This window comes from Nesoenas mayeri (assembly GCF_963082525.1).
Source record: "Nesoenas mayeri genome assembly, chromosome: 1".
Lineage (NCBI taxonomy): Eukaryota > Metazoa > Chordata > Aves > Columbiformes > Columbidae > Nesoenas > Nesoenas mayeri.
In genome coordinates this window covers 21702719-21716711 of record NC_137541.1, presented here as the reverse complement: position 1 = coordinate 21716711, position 13993 = coordinate 21702719, and the positions used below count along the sequence as shown (strand labels likewise).

The 13993-nt window shown below is 40.2% G+C and overlaps 1 protein-coding gene across 1 annotated transcript in view; it reads right to left on the bottom strand.

Moving 5' to 3' along the window:
- Positions 1–4717: 4717 nt before the first annotated feature.
- MOV10L1 (Mov10 like RNA helicase 1) overlaps positions 4718–13993 on the bottom strand; it is a gene marked incomplete at both ends in the record, with an annotated part of 37513 nt that continues 28237 nt past the window's right edge. The window contains 4 exons of the mRNA XM_080363688.1: positions 4718–4801; positions 8779–8913; positions 11411–11518; positions 13047–13196. Of these exons, the coding sequence (XP_080219814.1) occupies positions 4718–4801; positions 8779–8913; positions 11411–11518; positions 13047–13196 (477 nt within the window). The remainder of the gene's footprint in view (positions 4802–8778; positions 8914–11410; positions 11519–13046; positions 13197–13993) is intronic.

Genomic DNA, 13993 nt, shown 5'->3' with positions numbered 1-13993 from the left:
AAAAAATATCCTTTTCTGTAATCTATTTCTTTCCATGTGCACTTCTGCAACGAGCCATTTTTTAAAAAAACCTGTTCTTTGAATTTTCTTTTGCTAGGCTTTTTCTGTGGTGGTAGCAGTGATTCCACAAACAAATGAGGTTCACCTACAGGGCACTGCCACAACAGCCACATATGCTTATAGCACACCGTCATTTTTAGGACTTATTTTCAGGATGTTCTGTAGTACCAAGGGGTAGCATTACAGTTACCGTTTTAAGCACAAATGAGACCGTTACCATTCACCTGGTATGTTTGTGGTACTACTTATTACCTAGTTAGTGGTAACTACTACACTGTGCTTAAAAACTTGGTAGTATTATACTGGATGAAGAAATCTGACTGAAAACTCTGGCAAACACGTTGTTTTTCAAAATGAGTGGTGGCTTAAGTATAATTAATGGCCAAATTTAAAGTTAAAAAACCACATCTGACAAATGTTCAAGTCTTAGAACAGGCAACTCCAATCCAACCTTAAGACTCTGGAAATCTGGTCAGCTCGAATGAGCTGCATCACCCATCGGTGTGACATCAGTGACGAGCTGCATCACTGGCTGGTGTGGCAGCAGCCCAGCCTGTGCCAACCTTGCCTGGCCCTGCCCACGCCAGCACTTGCCCCTTCCAGCAGGGGCTGTGGGCTGGCGGCACCCACGGAAACCAGCGGCCTGCTTCAAGGGTGGAAACGCACATCTGGAGGTCACAGGGCTGATAATTACTGTCACTACCCTTTCCTACGGCAAGGCCTGAGCAGTCTTCAGAGAGCTCTCCCCTAAACAGAGATCGTAGAGATGAAAATGCCTTTTAGTCGCTGTCCTGTTCCACACAAAGGATGTCTTCATTTTAGGCACACTACAGGGAATATTTATGCTGGATTTCTACTTCTGCTTCACTTATCCCATCTGTGCTGTTTGCTCATTAATTTAAGGGAAGCCAGAAGCATAATTTTCAGTACCTTCTGCCTTGCTATCCTGGGCTCTCCATTGCCCCAGGACATGGTGTTGGCAACAGAATGGAAACCACTTACAAGGCCCTCGTCTTCCCCAGAAATATTTCAGCAAATTGGCAAGAGCTGACAATATGCATATTTTTGTGCTCCCTCCCTTCACACACCCACCCCCACTACTGCGTATTTGTAGGGGTGTGTAGGGGTGCTGCTCCGCTCTGCCCGGTGCACTCGCCCTGCGCTGAGGGCAGCACCTGCTCCCTCATCAGCTGCTCCACGGGGCTGCAGAGCTGCGCTGGGTGGGCACCCCACCGCCAAACAGGAGCAAATGAAATAACATTGGGGGCAGCTTTTTGTTTGGAGCACGTTTTTGTCTTTTGGTCAACATGGTACATGTGGCTGCTTAAAAAGTCTCACTGTTAGGGATCAGCCTGTTTGACCCTTATGTGAGCAGGACTGCTCTTCTGGCTGCTGTGACCCCTCCAGACACGCTCTAATAGTGACAGCCATCACCAGCCAGGCTCACAGCGACTGAGATAATCTTCCTGGTATTCATACAGCCATACACACAGTTCGTTGCTTTTCAGACATATTAGGGATACACAAATCTGATGAAAACACACACTTCTGCTACGCATCATTGTACTAAAAAGTGCATTGAGAGAGCTTTCCCTTCACAAAAAAAGCAGTCAAATACCCCAGCTTTTATCAAAGCCAAGTTTTTTTGGGACCCCAGCTTTACTGTATGCCATGAAGGACGTGTGCAAGAGTGTCAAACCCTGCATTATCACACATATGGTTTTCTGAAAAAAAATGAGAAGCTGTGAAGCACCAGGTGCCCAGCTCTGCCACCAGCTGAAAGAGCATCTGCTGCAACAACAGCACCTGCAGAGCCCCCTTTGCAGAGTCAGTGCTACTGCCGGGTACCCACCGCACCCGCTTTTCTTCCTCTCTTTAAGGACAGTGCGCATAAAAGTTTTTTCTATTATTAGTCTGAATTATTCATCTCTGCCATCTCTGAATTTCTATCTTGCTCTTCCTTTATTTTGATGCCGTTTGGATGCACTTTTTCCCACTTGAAAGAACTACAAAGAGTGAAACACGAACCAGAGTCTTTACATGCTTTTCTTGTTTTCATTGTGCATATCCCGAGGTGTAAAAAGAAAAGCAGAAGTATTTTCCTCGAAGATGATAACTGAATTCTATCATATTGAAGTGTACTGGAAGCAAAAAGATCACTCAAGTTCTGCCCAGGACTTGTCTACAGGAGAACGTTATTTCCCATGAGGAAGGGTATGTATTTGAACAACTGCTGAACCCCAACGTTTATTTTGTAACAAACAGTTTAAGACGTTCATTCATTTTGAAGTGATCCAAGATAATTCATGCAAGTCTCTTGGACTTGCTGTGTGGGTGTTTTTATTTGACAAGCGCTGTCATAACAAATACCTCTGCATTTATCAATAAACCAAGGTCTTTGGCACCAGGTTTTTGTAAATTTAAGTTTAGACATGAACTTAGTAAGACTGTACTCAAATAGCCTTATTTTATTCACCATGAGATCACTGTTGTTATTGAGACTAGTCTGGTGTCAATTGCACGTTACACCTCATTTTCACACACTTCCTCATGTCAAGATGCTCTGAGCTTTGACATCATGACTCAGAATTTTTCTTCTAAAGCAGCTCTTCAGCAGTTGGCAGTCACTGAAGGATTTCATTCTGCACTACTGTATTCCACAGATGTAAACCAGTCACCTCTACATCAGCAACCTCTACTTCCTCAGCAGAAGAAAAATTAGAATTCCAGTTGTGCCATTTTCCCAAACACTGTCACATCCCCTCCCAGCTACACCGCTTTGCCTTAACTTACAGGAACAGAGCTGCTCCCTGTGCTCCTGTGGAAAGCCGACACACGCCGCCGGGGCCGGCGCTCCCTCGCCCGCCTTCCATCACTCACAGCTGGGCTTGGCTCAGCTCCCAGGACCCCTCTCCAGTCTCCTCCTGGCTCCCAATTTTTTCTTCCTTGATATTAGCATTCCTTAAAAGAACAATTAGTTCTAGACTAGAACTACTCATTTGTGCCTTCTGGACCCTTTCCAAATTTAACATTTCCACAGTACTTTGTCCTCTGTTTAACATCCAGTTCTCCATTTTGGGTCTGCAGTCTGACATTGGTCCTTCTACAGCCCATCACCTCCTTTCCTGCACTTCTGTGAGACACTGCAGTGGAAGCGATTCCTTTTGCTCGGGTAGAGCAATTCTCAAGAAGCCAGTAATGAAATATCTTTAATTATATACTGAAATATAATAACACTTAAGAGCTCTAAGGCAATTGAGCAGTTTAAAAGGATTATTTTACACTCTCATTCTTCACAGTGTACTAGAAGAACACCCTTCCTCATAGCTTAGAGGCATATTGCATTTTCCTTACCATTACTATTAAAAAAAAGCCAATTATTTAAATAATCAGAGTTTATACATTTTAATGAGCCTGGTAAAACTGAGACAAATGAATTGTTTCTGAATTTGTGAATGAATAGTGATGTCCTCTTCTGTCAGTTGCAAAAAACCCTCAATATTATTTTTTTTTTTAAAGCACTTGTTTCTTATTAAGATTTAGAATACTCATTATTCTGGTAACTGAGTTCCAAATTGTGCAGCACAATACTCCTTTACACCTTGAAGCTACTTATTTAAGCTATTTTATTTCAACTTCTGTAACACTGTCAAATCAAGGTTACAGAAGACAGCAAATAGCATGTGAAGTTGTCTGCACACTCCAAATTCTACTTCTTGTCCTACTGATCCCTTAACGGAATAACGGGCCCCATGGAAAACAAAACCCAAACCACTATCACAGACGATGTTAAACACAGGTTGTAACTGCAGCTTTTTTTTTTAAATATGTTTTTCCTGGGCAGCATCCAGCCATGTGTCTGAGCTGGCACAGCCTGCACAGTGAGGCTCGTGTCAGAGATCTGCAGTTTGACCTTCAAAATGTTATGTCATTGGTAAGGAGGGAACTTTTCATAGATAAAGCTCAGTTAAACAGCTGTTAGAAAGAAAATAGGAACTAGCAGAAATAACACATGAAATATCTAAAAATACTTGCCCAGCAGCTCCTTCATCCATCAGTGATTTAGCATCTGACCTAGGCTGTGCCAGTGTGGACAGAGGAACAGCAGCAATTTCAGGGGAATCCAAACCCACAAAAAATAGTGGAAGATTATAATAAGCAACATGAGGGACTGCCACTCTAATAAAGCCCTCATATTCTAAAAGACTATTATAAGTGCATACTTATGATCTAAATGCAGCCACCTACAAGTTATAGTGATTCTTTCAAAAAGCAAAGACCAGCCTTGAGGGAACACCTGCTGCCGCAGCACAGGCTCCCACTGCTGGGATGCTGCAAGGTCAGGATCACTGCAGGGCAGAACATGGGTCTCAGCCCTTCACTGCTCTTGGAAATGCACTGAGAACACAACCAGAACCTGTTGAGTACTACAGGCCCTGATTCTGGCATGGAAACCTTTGGGCTTTTCCAATGTCTTATCTGGTGTTTCAACAGCATTTTAAAAATGTCAGCTCTTAACACCTTATGTTAAATGGCTCAGGAATTGCTTTACAGATTAACTCTTTCTCCATCTCTTGTTTTTCTAAAGCCCACAATGTCTAAGACAATATTTGGAGGGGAGCAGGGAGAGAAACTTGTTCTCATGGTCCTGTGTTCTCTAACTTGATGTACCTCGGAAGCGCTCCTCAAGACATGGAAGGCCGCTGTACGGCTTTTGTAATTTCTTAGTAAGGCAAGCAATCTGTAAGGAATAGGCAAGGAATCATTGTCAAACAGGTGTGGTTTATTTCTTCCCCACTTCTTTGGGAATAGGTGGTTTCTGTAAACAGAAGTGAATAACTAGAATGGTTTGCATGCAAAGTATGACTTAGTTCAACTGTCTCTAAAAGAAAGAGATTGACTCCAAACTGTCATTGCTACTTCTGCATGCACTGGCTGATCCTCATTTTTCACACACCAGAGCCAGCTCTGCCTCATCAAGCTGCCAGAGAAATCTGTTCAGAAGCTGCAAACCCTGCTTAAACCAGTACAATTCCAAGGGGTAGGTCTCTCTTTAAACAAAGTTTTCAGTAGCAGCTGAGTGGGTAGAAAGAGATGAAAAACATTGCAAGAGGAGGAGGAAGACAAAGTTGTTTTATATCATACAATACGGCTTCTCAGTCACTGATAAGCAGCAGCACACAAGGGGAGGTGAAAGCATTAGGAAAAATCCCCAGACATGGTTTTAAACGCATAACTAGTCACAGGAATAGAAATCCCCCTTCTCCCCAAGAGTGCAACCATGCCCGTGAGGCACAAGCACTGCTCTGAAAGCACTTTATAAGAGTGTAGGAAGCTATTCTTGGCAACTCATGGAATAGGTTTTCAAATTTTAGTCATAGGCAACATGAATTACAGTAAGAATAGGTACTAGTGAAAAGACTACAAAGGTTTCTCCACTGGAAAAAGGTAATTGTCGGGGGGAAAAAAGAAGCCTTTCATCCAAAAATGTGTACTTGCTGTTTAAACTATGAACTCTTTCAGAAAAATAAACACCACATATGATAACAGGCATTTATCATTTGACTTCTGATGAGTAATAAAAGCACAATGTTCAAAAATAAATCAAATAGTTTTTTTATCTCTGTAGAAACTGATGTCAACATGCAAACTATTACCAGTAAAGTATTATTAACTTGTAACTGTTAGGAATCACAATATGGCCAATTCTCTGCTACTTTGCTATGCAGGGGTCATGGAAATACCTCTCAGTAGTTGTGGATTATACCTTGCAGTAAAGTGAGCACCATCCCTCTCCATTACCATCTCTTCTGTTTTCTGAAGAGGGCACGAGCACGCTGGCACTGAGGAAGGTGGGCAGGTCAGAGCAGTGGTTTGTGAGATACAGGAGGTCCTGACACATCCTGAAGCAACAGGTCTTTCAATAGGCAACAACTAGGACAGATTCTTAGTTAAAGAGCTTCCCAAGGTCAATATAGAATATTGGCACAGCATCACCAATGCTGGCAGATTCAGCATCTTACTGCAACAACACAAGTTATCTGTTCTGGCCTGGTATGAGTGAAAGCAACTTCAGCAGCATAACAGCAGGCCAAGGGGCCGGGCTGAGCTAGCCTGAGCACTGCTCAAGTTCAGCTGCAGGTCAGACTGGAAACACTCACACCATGCAGTCTGGGATCTCAAGAACAGGGATCACAGCACAGTGCACCCTTACAGAGTGTCTGCCTTCGGTGTTTTACCATATTTGCTGTCTTATAAGTTGCAGCATCTACATATTGTGCCTTGCAGAGGTAGGAAGTAGAGTGCATAGCAGGAGTGGAAGCAGTATGTGTGGCCTGTGAACAAGCAAACAAAAGCTTGGTCTCTTTTACCCCTCCATTTGTTTCTCTGTAGATTATAGTCATATCCACAATACTTCTGTTACAGAAAGCCATCTTATTGTACTGGCCCTTCCTAAGCACAGTGGCTATTAGTCCAATTATTCCTAAAGTATTACATGGCAAGACTATCACCAAGAAGAAGACAAGAAAAATTCTGTTTAAAAGGACAGAACAGTGCCCAATGAAGCCAATAGCAGAAATACTGCTAATCCATCAGTTATTTTTTAATTTGTCAAATAAAACACGATACTTTATTCTACAATGTATTTGTAGAAACACAAAATATGGGTTTAATTCTCTTTCATTTTAACCCACCATTTGAGGCACAGGTCTGACATCACCACAGCCAACAGCCAGACTGCAGTGCAAAACAACAAAAATCCTGTGTGATTTCAGCTGTATATACAAAGGCCTTAAAAACTGGAAGTAGGGTTTTTAAACATGCTTGGCTTAAGATACCCAACATCAGTGAAGTGCAGATATTTGTGTGTCATTCCAGTTCACATCATGGATATATTATTGTAACACTCCCATAACAAGATTACAAGACAAGATAAGTGTTCTTGGGATGGTCCAGTTTTAAGAGGCCTTTTGTCCTACAAAAGCCTGAGAAAACTGAGAAGCTGAAAAAAGTTACAGAATAAAGGAAAGGTAACATAAGAGTTTATCAATATTCTTCCTCTGAAGCTTGGAGGATTCAGGCACACTGTTACAGACTCAAGCATACTGTTCTATGCAAAGGCATAAAGTCACATTTTAAACAGAAAAGTTGCTATTTCTATTTTAGAGAGCTAAATTTCAACTTTAACTTCTTAAAAAAAGGAAGTATTAAAAATCTTATTTGGAGAAACATCCAGCCATTGCAGAACATGTGCCTTTCCCCGAGGACAAAAGGTACTGGTTTGCTCAGGGCTGAATTTTGGTTCAGTATTCTTAAGTTTCAAAACAGATGAGGACTGAATGCATCTTGAACACTGGAAAACTAGTCACATCTGTCAATTAAAGGAAACAAGATAAAAAGTTTGCTTACCTTTCCATGAACAACAACTTTGATTAAAAGTTTTATCTAGTAGATAATACCCATTTAACAATATATTACATGTTACTAGAAGAGATGTTTAAATCACTCAAGCAAATTTCTTTAACTACAGTGAAGTGCCCTTAAACATTTCCTCTATGCTCCCCCCACCCTTCACCCCCAAATCATTGTGGTCACCAAATACATAATGCATCATTTGGGGATACATAAAATACCCAAGTAAACAACAGCTCTTATTCAATATTTAATATTCAGACTCTTCTTATGGGGTTTGGAGAAAATACGGTTACATTACATGTTGTTATGTTTACAGTATTTAAGAATGCAAAAAATCACATCCTAATATCATAGCACACGTTGTATTTATCCATCCTTCAAGTGATACTAGCTTTAAAATACTGTGAACTGATCTGTATCTAGCAAGGTTAAAGACCAGACACTCACTCCTGCTGGTGTTCCAGCTCCAAAGGCAGGTCACAACCTACGTAAACTCCATTTGTTAAACTGTATTCTAACAGTGCACAAAAGCAGGGATCCTACAACAGAAGATCAATGTTAAATGTAAATCATGCTGCTCTGTGAAGTGAGTTTTCAAACAAATTAACATGGCACATGGATACAGGAGATTTAACAGGACCTTTTCCAGAAACAGGACTCTGCAAATGATACAAGCGTGGTGTACCATGGGAGGAAGATACCTATAGCTGCTCTAAGTTAATTTGTTGCATGGATGTGTCAAGAGACTAAACTCCATATTCAGACAGTTTCTGGAATACTGCTTGCTTTCTTATCTGGAGCCAGATATCACATCTTAGATATTAAGCAAAGCTCACCTTTCTTCTATGGAAGGACCATGCATGGGTTCAAAAGGAGACAGACTCCCTGGTAGGCTGTTATATTAATTGAAACAATCACTTTACCACCCTCCATTTAAGAAGTGAAGCAACTCCGTTTTGTGAATAATCTGATTGCACAAGGTTATTCAGAACATGCTTTATGGACTTGCAGGCTGCTGGAGAACTTCAGCATTGAGATCCTGACCACTTCTAGACAGAAAAAGGAGGTAGGATCCCATACACACAGAGCAGTTTTACAATTTCCATTGTGCTTGGAAATCTACAGTGTAGGTGCCTGAAATGTCCATACTTATAGGAACCTATGGAGTTGAGATATTCCCAAATGCAGACTGTGGACAGCATATCAATTCTTAACATAATCTGATGTTCTCTCACCCTGCAAATCATTCATTTACTGTGGCAAATACCACATGCAGTTCAAAGACATAAAATCAAAACTTACTTTCACAAGGACGTGAGGATTTCCCACAACAATCAGCAAAGCCTTTGCTCTAGTAATTGCTACATTAAATCTCTTGGGGTTACAGAGAAAGCCCAAGCAATATTTGTCATCAAAGAAGCTTCCATGAGATCGCACCTAAAATTAATTTTGGATAGTTTTAGAAACAGAATAATGAGAAAGCAACTTAGCAACTTACAACACTCGCTTATTGCAGCAATCCACAGCTCAGTGTCAGCAATGCACAAATTGGCTTCATAATCCAAATTTCAGCCAGCTAGCTATTTCCCACTATTGGCTTTCCCATAGGTCTGTTCTTCAAGAGGCTGCCAACGCAACTTCAACATCAAGAGAATGATGTACTAGTTCTGTTTTAGCATCAGGACTATCCACTGTGATTTGAAACACAAGACACCAAAACTGCTGCCTAAACCCCAGTGATTTTATCTTTTCAGTAGAAAAAATGCCAGAGCTGCTGCTATTCTAACCCCTACAGCTGAATGATAATGCAGAGTGTCTTTCTGCAAGCCTTCTGCAGTAGTCTCAGTGACTTGGCTTAGAAAAACAGACCAACTAGTGTGCTGTAACTGATGATCATTACATTTTACCTCCATTTCATCTATATTTGAACCCATCTTTGATAAAATCAATAGGAACATAGTACATACCTAGAACTACTTTAAGAGTGATAACAATGCTGGCTCTAAAAACTACGGTAAGATGGAGAACAAAGAAAGTAAGCATAGTACCACTGCCCTCAGGAAATAAACACACAAGAAAAATCCTACAAACTCTTCTTCCAAGCCACAAAAGAATGCCCCAAAAATCAGCTGTTCCTCTACCCCTACATTCACCCTGATTTCCATTGCTTTGGTTGTTTGCAAAGCTGTTTTATACTCCTCTCTCCTGGAAATCCTATGTACTCTGGCTAAAAGTAGTTCAGTACTGGTCATATCATCAGCTACACATTCCTGGTCTATACTTCCTCCTTTGATCACTTTTCCTTATAAACCATTACTCAGACTTACACAGGCTCTATATATACTGTATGTTCTTGAACAGCCCTGAGAGATCTCAGGTCACAAAAACCTCAGGAACATCATGTTCCAAACTCCTAAATCTTCTACTTAGACACTTATCACACCAAAACTGCACTACCATTTGGATAAAGAGCAAGCATATGCAGACTTTCTTCTGTATTCTGAACCGAATTCCACACTGTAGAAATAGAGCTGTATAGGGCCCGTAGTGCTCACCAAAAGAAAGTCTAAAACCTCAATTAGTCATGTACACTTAGCTGGCATCACTTGCTGATATTCAAAGTATTAAGTTAGCCTTTCCCTAAAGTTTTCCCAACTGTCTCTTCCACTGAGTCAGCAGATTTTTACCCCAACCAGGAGTCCAGTGTGCCTACAACACTGCATATGTGGCGGACAACATCTCAGAAAATACAGGATTGGTATCACATTCTGGTAGCAAGAAGCCACCTGTGAAAAGCCTCAGTAGCCATCAGCTGACTTCTCAGCTGCTGCTTACACTTCTCAACTCCATATTGATTTCTCCTTAAAAGTACAAAGTCTCCTGTCAAGAGCCCCAGCCAACAACCTTACACACCTGAGAACACAAAAGGACAGAAAAGTAGGACAAAGAATCTGCTGTAGTTTTTCCCTTTATGGTGCCTTCATGTGAATTGAAGTATCAGGGATATGTGCATACACTGGAGTAAGATCTAGCATTTAGAGAGTGGGAACTGGTATATACTTGCACAGAACTTCAGTTCAGTCTCAGAGACTTGTGAAACTTCATGTCTCAACTGCTATGGATCAGACTAAGATCCTTCAGAAAAAACAGACATCTGCTGAAGCATACTGGTCATCAAGTTTACAAAACCAGGTAAGATACAAGGGCAGCCAGCTGTCAAATAACAGCAACTCCCTTCCAGTACTCCGTGACACCATCCTCTCTTTCCCCCTTCCTCAAGAGAAGAGCTCAACACAAATCCACACAAGCCTCAGGTTCAAAAATCTAGCACCTAGAGAAGAGCTTCACCAACATCCCTCTGATACAAACAGCACAACACTTAAAGTGCACCATCGAGATGATCAGGAAAGGCTGTCTAATGCTCTCCTACCAATGCAAAATAAATTGTAATAAAAGGTATTCAGCTTCTAGGCACATCACCACTGATGTCTGGAAAGCTGTCAGCTGTATATCATTAAGTGACAATTCTCAAACTGAAGGTGAAAAAGCATATGAAAATCTACATCAGCTTTTATAAGTCAAGTAGGAATTACTTTTTAATACTGTGATTTACACAGTTGTCTATCTAATATTTATAATGCATCCAGTTTCCATCCTCTCTATGCACAGTCAAGTGAAAGGTACCTTATCGCTATGAAACTAAAACAAATTTAGCACTAGGATCTACAAAGGTTTGAGGTTTACCTCGAAAATCAGATCCTGTACTGTTTCCACACACTCAAAAATAACCACTGCCTTCAAATACTCAGACAAACTGACAAAAAATATAGCTTCTAAACTTTTGTTTCTTATTTTTAAAAGCTCTATATCAAAAAGGAAACATAAATAGACACATACTAGAATCTCTCCACAGGACCAAAACAAATATACATACTGTTGATAAGATGATAACCAGGTACTCCTGCCCTTGAAACTCTTCTACTGTGCCAACTTTAATGTCTGCCAAATCGATGCTTCTCAGAAGAAATCTAATTTTTTCCACCTACAAAAAAAGGTTTTTGAAGGAATTTATTTTTACATTTGAGAACAAATTACTTCAGATATCACACCAAATGCCTATACCAAGCTTGGCCATCATCTACAACTAAGGTTTTAAAATAAAACAGCAGTTTATCCTGAGAAGTATCATATTTATTATATAACTTAGAAGGTGAAGTACTCACTCCCATCCTTTAAACAGAAATCATCAGATATTTAATAATCAAGATTTTAATGAGAAAAACAACTTAGATCCATAAACTCTCTCCTTCCAAAGTGCATCATCGCCAGCCCCACGCTTACCACAGACATGGTTGGGCAACCAGCTCCCCCAGCCCCTCAAGAAGACTGTGCAGAGACTCCACCTTTGCCTGTCAGCTGCATCATGCAGAGCGAAAGACAAAAGGTGAGATGTGACCTAAATTACCCTCCCTGAAAGGGAAAGAACAAGGAGTCTTGCACACTGGAATGATGGTACGTTTGGGACCAGTACATTATCATCTGCCAAGAGCTGCCTGGAGACTGCACCTGCAGTGCTCCAAGAAGTTTACCAAGAAATCATTCCTGCTGAAGCTGATGATTACAATGACTACTTTTTAATCAGCCTTCCTGCAATGCAAGGTGACTTTCTTGAAGTAGGGATTACTATTAAATGATTAAGTGTTTTAGGGAGTATAAGAGGTTCATTCACATCGATACTATATGTAAATATCTGAAACAAATAGTAACTGTAAGCATAGGCAGGTGCATGCACCTGAGCAGTAGGATCTCTAAAGACAGAACTCAAATTTGCAAGTGAGATTTCTTCAAAAGGGGTTGGTCTTTTCCACACACCTCACAGTGTTTCCCCCAACCCAGGCATACAAGGCCACGAATACAGCGATGGAAACATGCAGAAGAACAATATACACACTGTCCAGAGCATCCTCTGGAAGTGAAAGGAGATTTAGTCTTTTTAAAATGAAAGCAGACTTAACAGGCTTAAATATAAATAGCTTTAAAAATAAACCACAGCATTTGAAGTTGACATTCAACATTCTCTACAGGTTTAAATACCAGCACAAGCTTCAAGTCTGACTACAGGACAGGCAGGAAGTCCCAATTCCTCTAGTATTCTCAAAGCCTTAACAAGGTGACACAAAACCTACTTCACATTTCCCTTTTGTTCCACTCCTCAGCACAAATTAAAAATGACAGAATCAGATTGCTGTTCCAGCTCTTGGATAAACTCTTGACTTGCACTCTTCACTCCCAACTACTGAAAAATCTGCTTCTGCCTTCAAATCTGCAAGCAGATCTCTCCTTAAGAATTTCTTAATTTTTAAAACTAAAAAAATTAGAGTGTCATTACTTTCATCTTTCTCTAGGTTTAGGTATCAATGGAAACATCATTAATGATTGATAATACACTGCGTAATACCACAGTGAAGTTTTGAGATATGCCTCTCTGGTTTAACAAACCACAGCTACAGCAGTGTAAAAATCACAAGATTAAATACAGCAACTTTGAAGTTCTTGGACATCAGTTATACCTGTTTACGATATGGTGTAATCACTCCAATATCAGTCACTGACACTGCAGTGTTTTCATTTTTAGCAAGGTGGCAACAGTACTGCATTACTTGAACTGCTTCAGTTGGATTAAACCATGAAGGACTGTGACCTTCACGTGTTTCATTGCCCTGTATTAGGGGAAAGGAAAAGAGAATGAAGAGCAGGTATAGAAGCGACTATATATTTATTAACAGATTTTTCTTATACATCCTAAATGCAAAAAAAGAGTGATGTAATGCTATGTACGATTTATTTTCTTTACTATATACCCTTTTCCAGTGAACAAATTTTCAACAAATAACATTTTGTATATTTAATTACTTTAAGCTGAAGAATCTACATAGCAACAGTACTTCTAGTGTACAAAGAACTTAAATTTCAACTCACAATAACATGTGTTAGCAAGCTAGTATCTTGCTTTTGTGCAAGGTAGAGTTCAAGCATCTCCAAGCAGTGTATATTATCACATTTTATTAACTTACTGGAAGAATAAAGAAAAACTTTTTCCAAAGTACTGTTTTTTCCCCCTGTCTACCTAAGCCTTAAAAACTCTTTAATTTTAGAAGCTTGTATTCATTCTAATGTAGCAAACTCTCATCAAAAGCAATCAAAAGGCAGCTGGGTGTAGCTTCACCTTGGTCAATCTGCTATGAATTTACATTTGTATCAAGACATCTCCACAACACACTTAACAGGCAGCTGCTCAAGTTCTTAGCAAACATTTCACTTCAGTAGTTGTTGCTAAAACCAGACAGTCAGGCACTGACATTACTTGCAACAGAAAGTTTATTCTTTTTCATAACCTTTCTAGATTTCAATCTAAAGAAAACAACTCATGTACAACAAAAAACATCTATTAGGCCTCCTTATTCATACGTTCACTACATGAACATTTTACCTACCCTTATTCCATGAAAAATTAATG